This window comes from Ixodes scapularis, unplaced genomic scaffold, assembly GCF_016920785.2.
Source record: "Ixodes scapularis isolate PalLabHiFi unplaced genomic scaffold, ASM1692078v2 ptg000910l_1__unscaffolded, whole genome shotgun sequence".
NCBI lineage: Eukaryota > Metazoa > Arthropoda > Arachnida > Ixodida > Ixodidae > Ixodes > Ixodes scapularis.
In genome coordinates, this window is record NW_024610067.1 from 187,985 (window position 1) to 203,693 (window position 15,709).

General features: G+C 44.6%; 1 protein-coding gene across 1 annotated transcript; it reads right to left on the bottom strand.

Annotated features, from left to right (window-relative positions):
• Nucleotides 1-8,005: 8,005 nt before the first annotated feature.
• LOC115330968 lies at nucleotides 8,006-14,878 on the bottom strand. Its single transcript, XM_040205804.1, has 4 exons — nucleotides 14,579-14,878; nucleotides 11,813-12,251; nucleotides 10,679-10,861; nucleotides 8,006-8,175 (listed from the first exon to the last, which is right to left on the bottom strand). Exons 1-4 carry the CDS (start codon nucleotides 14,876-14,878, stop codon nucleotides 8,006-8,008), a joined length of 1,092 nt encoding a protein of 363 aa, XP_040061738.1.
• Nucleotides 14,879-15,709: the final 831 nt, after the last annotated feature.

Sequence of the window (15,709 nt, forward strand, 5' to 3'; positions counted from 1 at the left end):
GGATTCTAATACAAATTGATATGATTGCCAGGCGTAAAGCGATAATAAAACAAAACAAAATTCAGAAATCTGCTAACGACTGAGCATTTTGTTGGTTATTTTTATATTTTAATATTAAAAATGGCATAATCACTACAACATTAAGTTAAAAGCCGTTTGAATTTCGTGAAACATGTAATTCGTTTCAATGAAAAATATATATTTTTTTAATTATTGCTCGATACATTGATTTACGTGCATGTAATAAATAAAACCCCGCTCATAACGAAAAAAAACTGCAACGACCTTAATTAAAAAGTCCTGCATGTTTTTTTGTTTTTTTTTTGTTTTTTTTTTAAATCTGAAATGGTTGAACGCAACGTCTGGGACGTTTGAGGGGAAATGACCAGTTTTGGGGGGATTTTTGTAAGGATGGCAGTGATGTCAGAATATGTAATTTTGGCCCTGGAGAAAGACACGCACAATTTTTGGGCAGCTGCTCATCGCACAAGGCGATACAATTATCAGTTGAGAAGATACAAAAGCTGCGTATTTTGTAGCTGGGCATGTGCTACAATACAGACAAAATATCACTTTGGATCTGGCAATGTTTTTGCTTTTTTATTTTGAGAATATGCTACCTTATGTCGAAACATGAAATTTTGTGCCGTAAAAACAAACCCAGAAAATGTTTGGTCAGTTGCAATTTTCACAAAAAGACAGAATTTGCAGTTCAGAAAACTCAAGTGCTGCTATTCTGTAGCTGGGTATGTGTTGCATTGTGGACTGAAAATTCGTATTCATATGTGGCATTTATTTTTTATGTGATTTCATGAAATGGCTTCCTGTTTCGGAACATGAAAGTCGTGCTCTAGAGACTGACCCACAGACATGTTGGGCAGTTCCACTTGCAAGGATGTAAACATATCTGTTAAGATAGACATTCTGCCTATAAATATGTAAGTAGGGCCTCTGGGCGCCGCCATCATGTTGCATAGCCTGACAGTCAAGCACTACTGAGGCCGCGGGTCCGCCTCAGCAATGCTCGCCTATCAGACAATATACCCATACCAGCGGCAAGATGTTGGCGCCCAGAGGTTGTACTTGCAAATGTATTTTCTGTAACTGGGTATGCACTGCACAGTAGAAAGAGATAAGATTTCGATACCTGGCGAATTAAGTGTTATGTAAAAGTGTGATTCTGTGCTCTGGAGACTGACCGGGAAACGTTTCGGGCAGTTGTGCATTTCACGAAAAGCCACGATAATCAGTTTAGGAGACTCGAATGCAGCCTATTGTGTAGTTTGGCTTGTGTTGCACTCTAGTACGAGAAATCATCTTGATTCTGCCAAATTGTTTTTCACAGATTCACAAATTCACAGATCACAGATTCCTGTGATTGTTTTAAAAATGTATTCTGCGTCGGGACATACTTTTTTGGCCTGAAAACTAACCCACAAACTTTTTGGAGCGCTCCCCATTTCACTGGAAGCCAGAATTATCGGTTAAAAAAATACAAATGCTGCGTATTTTGTAGCTGGGTACGTGATGCACCCCAGTCCGCAAGAGCGTTTTGATATCTGACAAATTAATGTTTCTTTGGGACTAGAACTTGGCTATCTTTGTCGGGGCATGTAATTTGTTGCTCTGGATTCTCACACGGTAACATTTGGGCAGTTGCGTATTTCAGAGAAAGCGACAATTATCAGTTCAGAAGATACGAACGTTGCGTATTCAGTTGCTAGCTGTGTCTTGCACTGTGTTTGGAGATCATATTCATATCTTGTTTTGCGATTTTTGATTATGATACACCGCGTCGAAACATGTAATTTTGCGCTATGGGTACTGACCTGTCGAAGTTTTGTGCAGTTCCATAATTCACTGAAAGACGATTATACACTAAGATGTTGCAAATGCTGCCTATCTTGTAGCGGGTGTGTGTTGTGCTGTGGTCCGACATAGCATTTTGATATCTGGCAAATTTTTCTTTCGTGATTTTTGTGGTAATGGTAGCTCTAGTTTGAATATGCAATTTTGGGTTCTGGTGATTAAGACCTGCAAACCTTTGTGGCAGTTGCTTATTTCTCAGGAAGCCACAATTATCGGTTGAGGAAATACAAATGCGGACTATTCTGTAGCTGGGTGTCTGTTGTACTGTGGTCCGAGGAATAATATTCAATATCTGGGAAATTATTAGTTCCGTGGTTTTTTGAAAATGATAACGCGTGTGAGAGCATGAGATTTCGTGCTATGAATACTCACCTCCAAACCTTTGGGGCAGTTGCCTATATCAAACGTACCCAGAGTTCTCAGGTGAGGATATAAAAATTATGCCTATTCGGCAGCTGGTAATGTCTCACTTTAGTCCGAGCGGGCATTTTTATACCTGGAAAATTTTTTGCTCTCAAATTTCTTAAGAATGGATCCTCGTGTCGGAACAAAACGTTTTGCTATGGGGACCGACCCAGTAACTTCCTGGGCGGCTTCCTATTTCTCTTTAAGACACAATTACCTCTTGAGAGGATAACAATTCAAGGACGTTTACAACTTGCTGTAACGCCGGTTTAGAGCGCAGCTCTCGAGGAGGAGGGGGGATACTGAGGGGAGGGTATACCCCTCGTCCTCATCCGTACCCTCTTCTCCTCCTCCGTCTTTCACGCGCAAAAAGGGCATCGTCACGGGACGTTTCGGCGCGGTGCCGAAACGTCATGTGACGTTTCGGTTGAAGTCCCGGCGAGTTTCGGCACGTGACTTACACCGAGACGTCAGGGTGACGTCATGGTGAGGTTTCGGCAGGGTGACGCTTTGCATGGTGACGTTTCGAAACCGTGCCGAAAAGTAACCCTGCCAAAACGTCGCGAGCAATGTTTTGGTACGTGACTTCCACCAAAACGTCATGGTGCTGAAACATCCCGAGTGACGTTTCGGCGTTTCCCATAATGCACCGCGCCGTTACGCCGACGCCGACTGCGACGCCACCCAAGCCGGGAACGGGCACGCTCTGAAAATTCGGCAGAGACACTTAAGGCTGCTAGCGTGTGGGAATGCGAAAACATTATAGTTCTCTCGAAGAAATGTTTTCGATTGATGTTTTGAACAGGACTTAAAGTTTAATCTGCTGATTCGGTGCGTGTGTTTGCGTCTACGTTGGCCACAGACCGGAATCATTAGGACCCCTTTGTTGCAGGACGATGATTTTTGTTTCAAGCGATACGATCCGGACAGCAAGTGACGCACGTGAGGCACCACGCTCATTTTATACTCTCATAACGTGTCACCACCTCATCCCCATTGGCTGTGCCGTCATGTGCCCAATGACGCGCACACTAGGCCACACCTTTGTCAGCAAGCTGGCTGCGACATGACGTGTGCAAAGACGCGCGCACTAGACACTCCTTTAGTAAGCCACAACCGTGGAGCCGCCGTGGCGTCGGGGAAGCGCGCCCGTCCAGAATAACAGTCAGCATCGCCGTAGATGGAACCACGACTGAAATATTTATTAGGGCACTTAAGTATTTCTGTCTCGTGCCACCAGAGTGGCTTGCCACTGCCAATACATCTTTGTGCCTTTAAAAGAACCAAATATGTATAAGAACAAACAAATCTCTATGGGAATACACACACGCACACACATAGGTTTTGTGACAATTGTCCAAAGTCTTCGTCATAACTAAGCCGCATCGGAGCTTTTATCGTTCTTCGCTACCCAGAAAGTGTTAGTGCCAGACCATCATTGGGTTTAATCAATTTTCCATTTAAGGTTGGATTTACTAGTTCGTCCTCGTTTGCTGAAGGTTCCTTGGATGGTGTCGACACTGCAGGTGAGGTTGGATGTACTGGTTTGTCCTCCCTTGGCGGTTTTTGCACTTCCTGTTAACCGCCCTCAAGCTCCTGACTTTGCTGAAATTCCTTAGGAGTCTTCCTTAGGTGCTGCCTGCAACGACGCAACTCTTGTTCTTGCTCTGTAACAGCCGCGTCCCACTTGAGAGACAAACAACAACAAACGACAGCGACACACTACAACGAGCGACGAAAGACATCGACCGACAGCCTGTTTGTCGTAGTTTGTCCGAGTCCGCCTTTCAACCTGGCGGATACAACGCAAAACATGGGGCCAAGGAAACTTGTTTTCTAGTGGGACTGCAGTTGTGAACGAAACACTTCAAAATACGCAGACAAACAAAGTTTGAACATACGGTTTTTTGTGTTTTGCTCTTTGAGCGAAAAAGCGTCGACAAACGTTGTTGAGGTGGTGATAGCTTTTTTCTCTTCGAGTTTTCTTTCAAAACAAGCTATCACAGGCGTGACAGAATGGCCTTCGACACCGATACCACCATATTAACCACTGATCTCTAATGTGATTGCAACGAATGCAATCGTTCATTGTGTGAAAAGCCGAGATATTGGTCTGCGCGAACAATGGCCGCGAATTGAGTTCAAGTTGACTAGAAATTAGAAGGTATGATGATAAAAGAGATTGAGGATCGTCGTTTTCTGTCACACATTTTACATCAGGATTATCCCCGACATTACGAGCGCCTTAGGAATTGGCGACAGAAGTGAGTACTCGTTCATCTTTTTTTCCCGATGTCAGAAATCATCGTAAAGATCCAAAGTTCTCGCCGCATGACGGCCGCACTCTGTCAATGCGTGGTGTGTGCCGTGGCGAGAAGGGAACGAGCGGTACCATAGGCAAGGCGTGGTTTTAGGGTTAAACGCACCCCTCCCCCCCCCCCCCCCCCCCGAAAAAACATCACTTTTTTGTTTTTAATTAAGACAGACAAATAATGAATGACTACCAGATTGTCCCAGACGGCCAGCGGTTCGGGGACGGCCGTGACCGTACCGGTGAATTGTGCGGTACATTAACTACTACACGCAAAAGAGAAACAAAACCTGCCCCCCACCCCCCCATCCCTTCCCCATGGTCATAAAATACTTCCGCGCAGTGACATAGCCAAGAAAATAATTCTTGGCTATGTCACTGCGCCGAAGTAAATGTCTCTTTAGACAAGCAGGCACGCATGTTTTATTGAAGAATTACTCAATAATAACATTAGCACAAATCTTGCAGATATTTTAACTACCACAGTTTGGAACATTCAACAGCTCAAAATCAAGTGCTGCCAGTTGTCAAGGTGCCATAATATTGTTTCAATGCATTGCAATTGAAAAAATCAAAAACAAGCGAAAGAACCTGCGGTCCCAGTACCAAAGAGAAAACCGCAAGGTTTTCTCTTTGGTACACTCAACGCTCTGGTGCTGGGGCCAACAAGGCGCACGTTCCCAAAGGGGTGCATTTTAAGAAACTGCAATTTCTATCTACTAAAGCACCCAGTCTCCAAATGGGTGCACCTAAAGAAACTGCAGTTTCTATCGACAGGAGCACCCCTGTCTCCAATTGAGTCCACCACTCAGGCATCTGAAACACTCAATATTTCTCAGTAGGATATAGTGAGTTCCCTAAGCGAGGGGACCTTTTTCCTCTTGACCGAAGCAAGTTGGTGTTCGCAGCCCGAAGGAAAAATCCATCAATGTAACCCTGTTTGGCAGACAATGTTTTCTAGTGGACCGCTGACTGTTTCTGACTGTACATCAAGCATGTCTGATTGGCCAACACGTTACTCTGACCGACAGTCAAACTCCAGACAAACTCCACTTGTCGGCTTTCTGATGGTTTCCTTGGGGCAGTCGGCCGCCGCGAAATGCCATCAAGATGTCTTGGCGGCGATTCTGATTGTACATCGATTGTCTCTGACTGTACGTCAAAAAGCTTTGACGTGCAGACAGACGTACGGTCAAAGGACGTAAAGTTTGTTCGGATACCACTATTTCGTCAAATCTATGAATGCAAAAAATAATCTATGCACAAGAAAACGATTTCTGGACGTGAGCCCATAAAACCTCTGATGTTAGAGATATGACCCGCAGCCGACCGACAGCCTTGATCAGAAGCCCACCGAAACGCCGAAAACGCGACTTTGCTTCGCCCATACGGGCTTCGCCGAGCTTTCATGAACGATCGCTCTCTACTCGTTTTGTTTGCCCGCTTGCTCCAACCTGTCGATCCTGCCCGGGCTCTACGATGTCTTATGTTTTAGTAGAATTTCTACTCGACAAGACCCAGCCTGTTGTGAGTTCTGACGATGTAAGGGACTTTAGTGGTGCAGTTGAAGACAAGGTGTACCAGGTCTACTGGGCCGGAGACACGCGAACAAAAGGATCGTTCTACGACGCGAAAGTACTCTACATGGCAGGTGAGTAGAACTGAAGTACGGCGAGTGATGTACGAGTGCTTTGCATAACGTGCTGAAGGCTTAACTGCATTTGCAGCCGAAGCATCTCGTATAAAACGAATGGTCAAATCGAATTTCCAAAGTGATGGCATAGCATAGGGGTTAAGGTGTCCGATTTGTACGCAAGTGATCGCGGGTTTGATCCTCGGTGGTCCTGCATTTATTTTTCTTTTTTCTCGAACATTTTGTTTTATCGAGCCATTTGGCGATATTTATGAGTGCGTATAGCTTTACTCTTATATAAATGCTGCCCTTGTTGATGAAATTCCCTTGGCAGTCGGAGTCATTCGTCATCTGATGGACCGCCAGATGACGTCTGATGGTCCATCACGTTCCACCAAGGCTGCTGACTGGCAGTCAGTGACCCAAATACGTATCTTGATGGAATTTTCAATAGGGAGCATATATTTCGGGAGCCTGAGATGGATAAAAAGTCACCTTCATGACCAAGCTGCATGATTGCTTGGGTACCGAAATATTTGGCTCCACAACTGAGAGCAGTCCTCATTACACTTGGCCATATATTTGCCAAAAAGTGTTACACATCTGCATGATACAGCACTCGCAGGGAAATAGAAAAAAAAATAAAAATAACACTTAAAATATCACGAAAATATTCATCGCTGTTGAGGTCAGCACCTCCAAATATGGGGAGAGAGCAGCAGCATTTCATATCAATTACAGAGAGGGGTAATCTCGTCTCACTGAGCTAATGAGCTCATCAATTTGACTTAGGTTTTACTTTGGCAGTTAGTACCATATAAAGTTATAATGGCCATGTTAATAGCACATGTTGAAATGTATTTGTCAAGAAACTGCGCTTCAGATCCACTAAAAGTCCCAAAGTTTGTTTAACACTGGCGTTATCAACTACACATGATATCTACTGAAAGCCCTCTTCAGTTGAACAGTTGCCAATAAAAGAAAAGACAAGGTGCAACACAAATTGTCTGGAGGATACCAGCCTCAAGTCTAACAACCACAGCTCGGAAACCGGGAGCCCGCCACCTGACGCACCAGCCAAAAAGGAGCTGCCGCTACAGCACCGAGAAATCCGCCTCAAGCAAGGCAGCATTGCTGCAGGCAGCAGTCAACACCCTGAAGTTTGCCAGGAAGGTGGAGCCTGACGAGTGTCAGGGTCTCCGTCTCCTGATGCAGGGTCTCGCTCGCACCATCACAGGGGGTGCCAGCACGCAGCTTGACATGCTTGATGCTCACAAGGTGTTGATGGAGGCATCCATATCCACACAGGTGGTTGCGGTGGATGCACCAGGGAAAAAGGAAGTTCGTATATTAGTTATTTCTATGCTTACTTGTTGAGCAGTATCTGAGATATTTTTGTAAGTTACATTCAGCAAAGTGAAAAGGTACAGACACGTGGAAGTTTGTTTTTAGCATATCACCACGTATTTTTTTTTAATTTACACCACAGCATACTTATGCAAACATGATTTGTCTAGGTTCACGTCGATAAAAACGAAGAACCGATATCAACTCGGAAGCCACAATTACCCAAGCTCTGTGGTGATCCCTAATCTTAATTTACTGTTACTGTATTCCGTTAACTATAAAAATATGTTTGTTGTGACCTGTATTATGTGTCAAATTATTATATATAGGCAACTAAGAATAATGTGGTGGCATTAGAAAAATCTGGTAGGGGCATCCTTTTGGTGGATTGTGAAGTAGCAAAGGTTGGGACAGATTTTTTTAACAAATGACACACGCTATTATTTCAATAACTTCCGCTGCCAAGAGACTTGGCCTTTATGCCAGAAGTACACGTTGAAGACCATCCAAATGGCTTTGGCATCGGTTAATGGCTTGCCGCCAATCCGTTGCAGGGGGAAGATTACCTTGTCGTTAACGTCTGTCCTCCATCTGTCACCACGTACTGTTCCTGAAGTGAAGCGAGAACCAAATTGTTTAGTGAAATGCAATGGGCATATGCAACAGCATGCGAGATAAAGGCCTTATTCAGCGCGCTAAGTCCGCACTCATTTACTCCTACTCCAAGGGTCTGAGCTTTACATTCCGAGCACAGCAGCTAAATATATCTTAGCATACGGGAGTTCGACACACTGAAGCAATCGACGACCAGCGTGAGCCACTTCCAACAACGCGGTTGGGATGAACCCAACTTCTCGTGGATAGTAGTGGCAGAAGCCAATTTTTTTGGAACATAAATTAAGGTTTCTGTGGCACAACCGAGTAAATAAAAAAAGACAATGATGTTAGGAAGCTCATATAGGAATGTTTTAATATTTGTTGTAAGGTTTTAATTCACGCTCGTCAACGCAGGAAACTGTTAAACTTAGTTGTTTTGTGGTTTCGTCTTGCAGCGCAAGACGGAACCCGTCGATCTGCTACGGCGATACTGCCGGACCACCGTTCAATATATAGCATGTCAATTCGTTTTCATGTGAGATGCATGAAGAAACCTTTTCCACAAAAAAATTATGTTTCAGCTCTTTAATTTAGGTATCTTTATTCGCAGGGCAAAGCATTCTAAAAGGGCAAGGTTCAAATTTCTTCTCTTCGCATCTTATTTGTCGGTGTGAGATCGGCACCCTACCGTTTGATATAATAATTTGTTTGCTGGGGAGAAGCATGAACAAATCTTTTCTGGAACGCTAGTCGCTGTTTCGTTTTGGAATCATATTGTTTTAACTTGCTGGAAGCACTATTCAATTGAAAAGTGAGGGCAGTCCGGAAGCGTTTTTGTCTCGACGAAGTTTCGGTTAGCACAGCCATCTTGTTTGCGGACCTGACATCACAGAGCGCGAAAAAGTCACTTGCGCTTTTAGAAAAGTATTCGTTGCACAAAGTGCGCGCTTGAGTGTCAGTCTCCGTCGGCGCCACTTTCCGTTTACTGAATGAAGCGCGAAACTCCCAAGCTCCAGAGCACGGGCTTAACGCGCCCATTATTAAAAAAAAAAAAAAAAAAAGAACTACCAAACTCAAAAGTGTTTACGTTATACGAGGCGTGTTGCATTTTTTCTTTTTATTTCACTTCGCTTTTTCGCACCTCAATATCATGTTAGCCTTTATGTTCAGCTTACACCAGGTTGCCTGTACTCTGGTTATTTTCTCGTTTATCCTATGCTACAATCTTACGAGCTAGGACTGCCGCTATGGAAAGGGGAACAAAATAAAGTAGGATATGACGGAAGTGGCGTAAATGTGACATGGCATTAGATGCGAGGGTTCAAGCGGGAAACTATCAGCAAGCAACAGTAGGATTACAATGGCAGGAATAGATTGCTTGTATTGCTGTTGCTTCAAAAGGGATGTTTAGCTATGTAGAATCTTGATCAGTATGAAAGGTAATACGACCCGATTTCTTGCAAGAACTACAGAGCTGCGGCTGCCGATTATGTAACAGTGGTGAGATCTGATCCCAGTAGCGTTATTCATGAGCATACGTGAGTCACTCTTCTGTTAGTTTGCATGTGTACAGCATGTAAAATTCCAACTCAAAACTGTTTAAGCCACCATTTTAAGGGGCAAATCCAATAATTTGTTTTTGATTTCTGTGTTATGAATAGTTTTTAATAAATTCCAGCAAGCATGAATCAATATTTTTTTTTTTTTTTTTGCTTTTCGGTAGTGCTTTTAGTTTTTTTTTAGACATCCAGCTTCAAAGTTTCGTTTTTGGCGCTTCTCGTGAAACCGAAACTATTGGCTCCTCCACTGCGGCAATATCAAGGGTAGCAATTTTCGCACCTTTGCAGCAACTGGGCACTGTACGAGTGCCGGCAAACTCTGTGTCTGCCAAGAAAACTGCCCGACCACTGCGCTGCAGTTTGAACTGGTGATATCCCTTTATTGTTTTTTGGCAAAAAGGGTGAATATTCAAAGGATAATCAAATAAAAAGTAAATACTATGGACGATTATCTGAGAAGCCCAGGTGAGCTTGTGAATAATGCGAATTGCTGTTAGCAGTTGGTAATTTATGTTTTGGTTTAAAAAGAAATTGGCTCTAAAAGCTGCAAAACATAAAGGATTGTAATCGTCAATCCAGGAAAAAGCTCTACAACGCAATGTAAGGGCAGGAGGTGAGAGTTTGGTTAAACCCGTTTACGCAGCGACCTCCAGCAGAATACGAAACGGAAGTGCCTGTCGCTGTTGCTTGACAAAGGCCGACCCGCTTATGTCGGGAAAAGATGAGCAGGCACGTGCTGTCATGTGCTTTCTCATCTATGCCATTTCCACTTGGTGTTGACTAGTTTAGTTTTGTTTTCAGAAACGCTTGAGCAAACGCAACGATTGCTGTTATTTCAAATAATATATATCAATCATATAAGAAGCCAATGGCACATCACCATTCTTATTCCGAACTTGGCCGCTAGGGCAGCATGGCTGGATAGCAACAACGTCAAATAGCCAATTTTTCATTTGCCTGTAAGGACGTCTTCAGCGTCAAGGCTTTTTGGGGCAGTGCACCGTCTCCTTGAAGAGTTATGTTTTCGGCGAAAGTTGTGTAACGCAATTGTTGTTTTCACCACTTTGACTGTCCTGAGAGGCCTTTGCCGAAGAAGGGCCCCATACACTTGGAACCGGCTGCGGACGATTTCGACCTGTTCTCCACAATACGATCGATATCCGCGGAAGTGTTTAGAAAAAGAAACAACAATCTTGCATCACTAATGACCCTTCATGCTGTACTTTTAAAAGTGTAGGCATGCACTTTCAAAAAGCTTCAATGAGTACTGATTTCCTATTGACATGGCAGCACTACTAACTATCTTCGGCTTGGTTCCCAATGTAGCATATACTGTTGACTTCTGAGAGTGCACAGTGACAAAATAAAACTGCACAGAACACCGATTACAAGAACAATCAACAAAGGACACAAAAATAAGGAAACAAGTCTTACACCTACCCCATTATAATAGTGTGAGATATGTCACATGTTAGCAAAACATACCTTTTTTCTGATAAAATAACACTCTAGAGCTACTGCAACTAAATATTGTGAAGCACTCGGCTCAAAATCTCACGGCAACATCTCAACTGTAGACAAGTGGATTAGGAACCAGACATCTCTAGTTGTGGATCCCCATAAGTGCAATTTCCAACGAACAAAAACGCGTCAAAAATTATTTTATTTCCAGGCACCGCCAATGAAAACTTGGTGTGACAATGGCGGTGGACACCACCATTATACTATGTGCAGATACCGAAAACACTTCATTGGTAAACAGTTATAATATAGCTAGTTCTTATAGGGATGTGCGATTTGATTCGATTGAGAAATCACCATTCACACATCCCTAATAGTTTTCGCTGAAAGAAATCGGTAACCCTTTTGCGCATGATGCGAACCTTCAAATGCGTTAGTAGCACAAGATAAAATGCTGGGTGAGGCGCATCACAACATACATTTTCCGTATTAGTGGCACATTTAAGCCTAGGTATGGCAACCAGTATGATGAGACATGAAAACTATGTATTGTCATTCTCACAACAGCGCAAACGCAAGCGAACACTTACTGATAGTGGCACAGCGATGGTAGTACAGTCTTTACTCAACGATAGTTGAACATTGTCTCAGGATCCTTCAGTTCATCTGCCAAAAATGGCCTCGACAGGCACGGCTTAAGACGAAACCCTTTGTTGCCAATAATGACAAACGGTGCCACATTCGACGAGTTTCGCAGTTGTGCTGGCTCCGGGAACCAAGCCGAGCCACGACCCATGTGTGCCCGTAGGCTTGTAGCAGCCCAGACACCGCTGTCATTCATTTGGCCATTCCTGCCCACACGTGCGTACATGAAGTTCAGGTAGACGTCTACAAGTGGCATCAGCAGAATGCTCAATGTGCCCATGTAGTTCCGGTACGTGGCTCCTGTAACTTGAGGTCGATAGATGATCACGTGCTTGCCATACAAGGCGCCCAGGCAATAGGGGAACTGACAGAGCTCTCCAAACCCCGTAACAACTTGTCTCCACTCGCTCGGAGGTGATGGTAACTTTGAAGAAAGAGAAAGACATGTCAGCCAACTGTGAAACATTTATGAAAGGTCAGTACCACATCTAATAAACGGAAGTACATCTACTTACTAAATCGGACAACAAAAGCCTGGTGTGCCCAGTAGGGGGGCTTACTAAATTGAAAAGCAGTGCACTGTGAAACCAGTCTAGACATTCTCGTGACCCTCGCACATTAATCGGATACACAAAATGGCAAGGACATCATATTAGCAAAATCAATGCTGCAGCTTCACTGCCGTGATGGTTCTAGCGTCAGTGATAGTGATAGCAGTCTTTATTTGATCAGATAATCTACGATCTCTTAAAAATGCAACAGCCGAAGTCAAAGAGGCGCGATGTGCTGCATTTAATGTCACTGATTATATTATGAATACTATAAATGAGAGAAACGAAATGGTCTCCGAGGTACTATAGAATGGTCCTTCAAGTCCCGGAGGAGGCACTCGAGGCAAGTCAACAGCAAACCGAGGTCCCCAGGTGATCCACTCGAAGGTGTATGTAACAGATAGTCTAGCTGTGACTGCACAGCTAGACGTATATGCTGCAGTGGCTTACTCCATCTTAGTTTAGTTTTTGGTCAGATAGCAGCCCAACTTCGTTTTACCCCAAAACAAATGGCAAAGCGGTATTGTGACAGGTGTGATAAGATTTCACTATTCAGTCCCAATGAACCCTTTTCCGGACTCCAAGTTCGAGAGCTTCTCGTGTGAATTGTGTGAAAGATATGCGGGCGTGGCACGAATGCGCGTGAATATTCCTTCTAATAATGAGCAGACGCTGTTAGGTACACCGGACGGTGACCTGGATTCAGGTCCGGAAACTGAATTCGTGTCCATGCTGGCTTATCTTTCGCCTTCGTGTTAGCACAGAAAAACTGTTTCCCTTTTTTTTATAGTCATTTTTTTTAAATTCCGCCCGAGATAATCTTCCATCACGAATTGCTACTTTGGCGAAAAAAGATGGATTGCTGCACCCTGAGTAGAAACTCCTCTAGAACACCACCCATCCACTGATTCATTGACATATTTCTCTTGAACAGTCTAGGCCACAGCCTGTCATTCAGAAGCGACAATCACTGCCCAATACAAGAGGGAAAAAAACACGATTACAAAAAAAAACAGCAACCACAAAAGAACATCACTGCCTGTTCACTCAGCTCGTGTAGAGTAAACTATTGTTGGATCTATGGGTTCATGTTGTGCAGTGACCTTGAGTTTCAGGAAGATGTAAGGACAACAGATTTTTGGGGCGAGCAAGTCATGGGGATAGCCAACCACGAGCACGTGCCTTAATACGTTGCCGTCTCGGTTATTTTTAAAGCGTATGACCTGATGATGAACCATAGGCTGCTATGGACAGCATTGGAACAATCGCGAGTGCCTGGGTAATAGAGGGACCTGCTCTACGAGATATGGAGACAATAGTGTTCGTGTATAGCGGAGGGCAGCAGTCACTGAACCCAAAAAGAGCCACAAGTGGAAAGAAGCGAAGGTGCCCACTCTTTCCACTTGTGTTCATGCTGTACATTGTAAAGCTGGAGAAAGCGCTGAAGGACAGTGGCTTAGAATTCAACATGGGCTACGTTGAAAAGAGGAGGGGTTCAGAGAATGACTGCCTTGATCTATGCAAAGGAAGTGGTGCTTCTGACAGGTTCCCTGTAGGAGCTTTAGAAACTTCTGGACACCTGCAGGGAAGAGAAAATGATGCTGGGGCTTGGCTTTAAAACCCAGCAGGTCTGGAGTCCTCGGAACTCATGTGAGCATCGGGAGACCCAGGAGACAGAGAGTGCCCCGACAAAGCTGTCGAAGGTGAACATCCAGTCCCAAGAGATTGACTGAAATACCAAATATAATGGTAAGAATGTGACGCTGCATTCGGGACGAAATAACCTCGAGCATCATGAAACTGAGCTGCGGACCACGGCGAACAAACGCAAAAGCTATTTGGGATGCAGGGGAAAGAGAAGCTTCTACCGGAACGAGGTAGCGCGGGCACTGTTAAAAATGGTGGCACTTCCGGGCCTGCCATTCGCAAATCCCATGCTGTGTCTGTCGGTACGTACACGAAAACATCTAAAAGTGAGTCAACAAGAGGTGGGGCACCTGCTAGTGGAAGCACACCGAAACACAACCAGTGAGTGTGTCCAGGGCAACTTCGGCTGGCCCTGTTGGAAGTTCGTTCGCACCTTCAATATGATTTTCGAGCAGTGTCTATCAGCCCTGCCGAAACAATGATAGGCTCGCCAGGTGTTGATATACCTTAGAAGTATCGACACTCGGAGGGTAAGGAAGGTGAACTAACTTACGAAGAGATATGACACACTACCGGTGCTGCTGTTTGAGGTTGGGCCACCAGGGATGAGGAAACAGTTCAGGAAAATCATCACAGAGACGTAAATGGCCAGATGGGTCGCCGTGGTTGGCGCTTGACCGTCTCCCGTTGTCTTCGGTGAAGCGAAGAGCATCATGCGCGAGGAATTCGCCAACAACTCGAAGGCCAACGGGATGATGTGCGAGGCGCGAATCTGAATGTTGAGTGCATGCGGGATATTAGTTTTGACACGAGTGTTCAGGACACGCGGCAGCAGGATGAGGCAGTCGAACATGTCGTAATATAGTGACCGAAAGATTAGGCCGCCAACGGAACCAGGTGTGGAGGGATATGTTTTTGCACTGGGGCTGAGGGGGCTGAGACCGACACCATGGACAAGACAGGCACAGGCGATGTGCGTCGATGGAAATGGTGGTTGAGACCATGGTGGCCAGTAGGACGATGACTGCGTACTTCAACAATTGCGATTACGAAGCAAAGTAGAGAGGACTGGTGGGGGAAAACAGTGAGGAAGGAGGGGGTGCAGGGCAATCAAACTTAGGTTTTTGGTGCTTTCTTTCCTTTTCGCTAGATTCAGTTTTGTTGAAACTGTGATTGCCCGATACAAGGAGTTAAGCCACCACAGCTATATATCAAAACTTGTCCCCCTCCCCCTATTCTTACACCACTGTGTGGCTTTAATTATGATAGTATTGTTACGCTTTATTCTAAGCGTGTCTCGGCCCTGGTGTTCCCTTCTATCCTTCGAATCTGAGCATCACTTCTTCTTGTGTCGCACAATACACTCATCAAAACTAAATGACACTAAGTTCAGTTCAATTTGAGCAGCCCTCGTACCGAGGAAGGCGGTTTCTGTGAACCACGAGCATGCGTGAACGAACGTTGCGTTGCACGCGGCATACCCCATCGTTCAAGCGCGTGACAATGAATGGTCCTTTCCAGTTATGCTGTAGTTTGGGCAAAAGCCCCCGGTTTTGCAGAGGGTTTTAAAGCCATACCTTGTCTCCCGGTCAAAACATTTCTTGTTTGGTGTGCTCGTCATATTGTGCATTCACTCGCTGGAAAGCGATAGACAGGCGCCCTTGAACGAAGTCCTAAATCCGCA

Bases quoted from the DNA above. Each gene is read 5' to 3' on its own strand.
- LOC115330968 (XM_040205804.1), bottom strand. From the start codon at position 14,878: ATGTTCGACTGCCTCATCCTGCTGCCGCGTGTCCTGAACACTCGTGTC. The intron at 10,862-11,812 runs GTTGAGTAAAGA...CGTATTGTGGAG, and splicing joins TGAGACAATGTTCAACTATC to AACAGGTCGAAATCGTCCGC. The intron at 8,176-10,678 runs GCAAATGAAAAA...GCTTCACTTCAG, and splicing joins CGCTGAAGACGTCCTTACAG to GAACAGTACGTGGTGACAGA.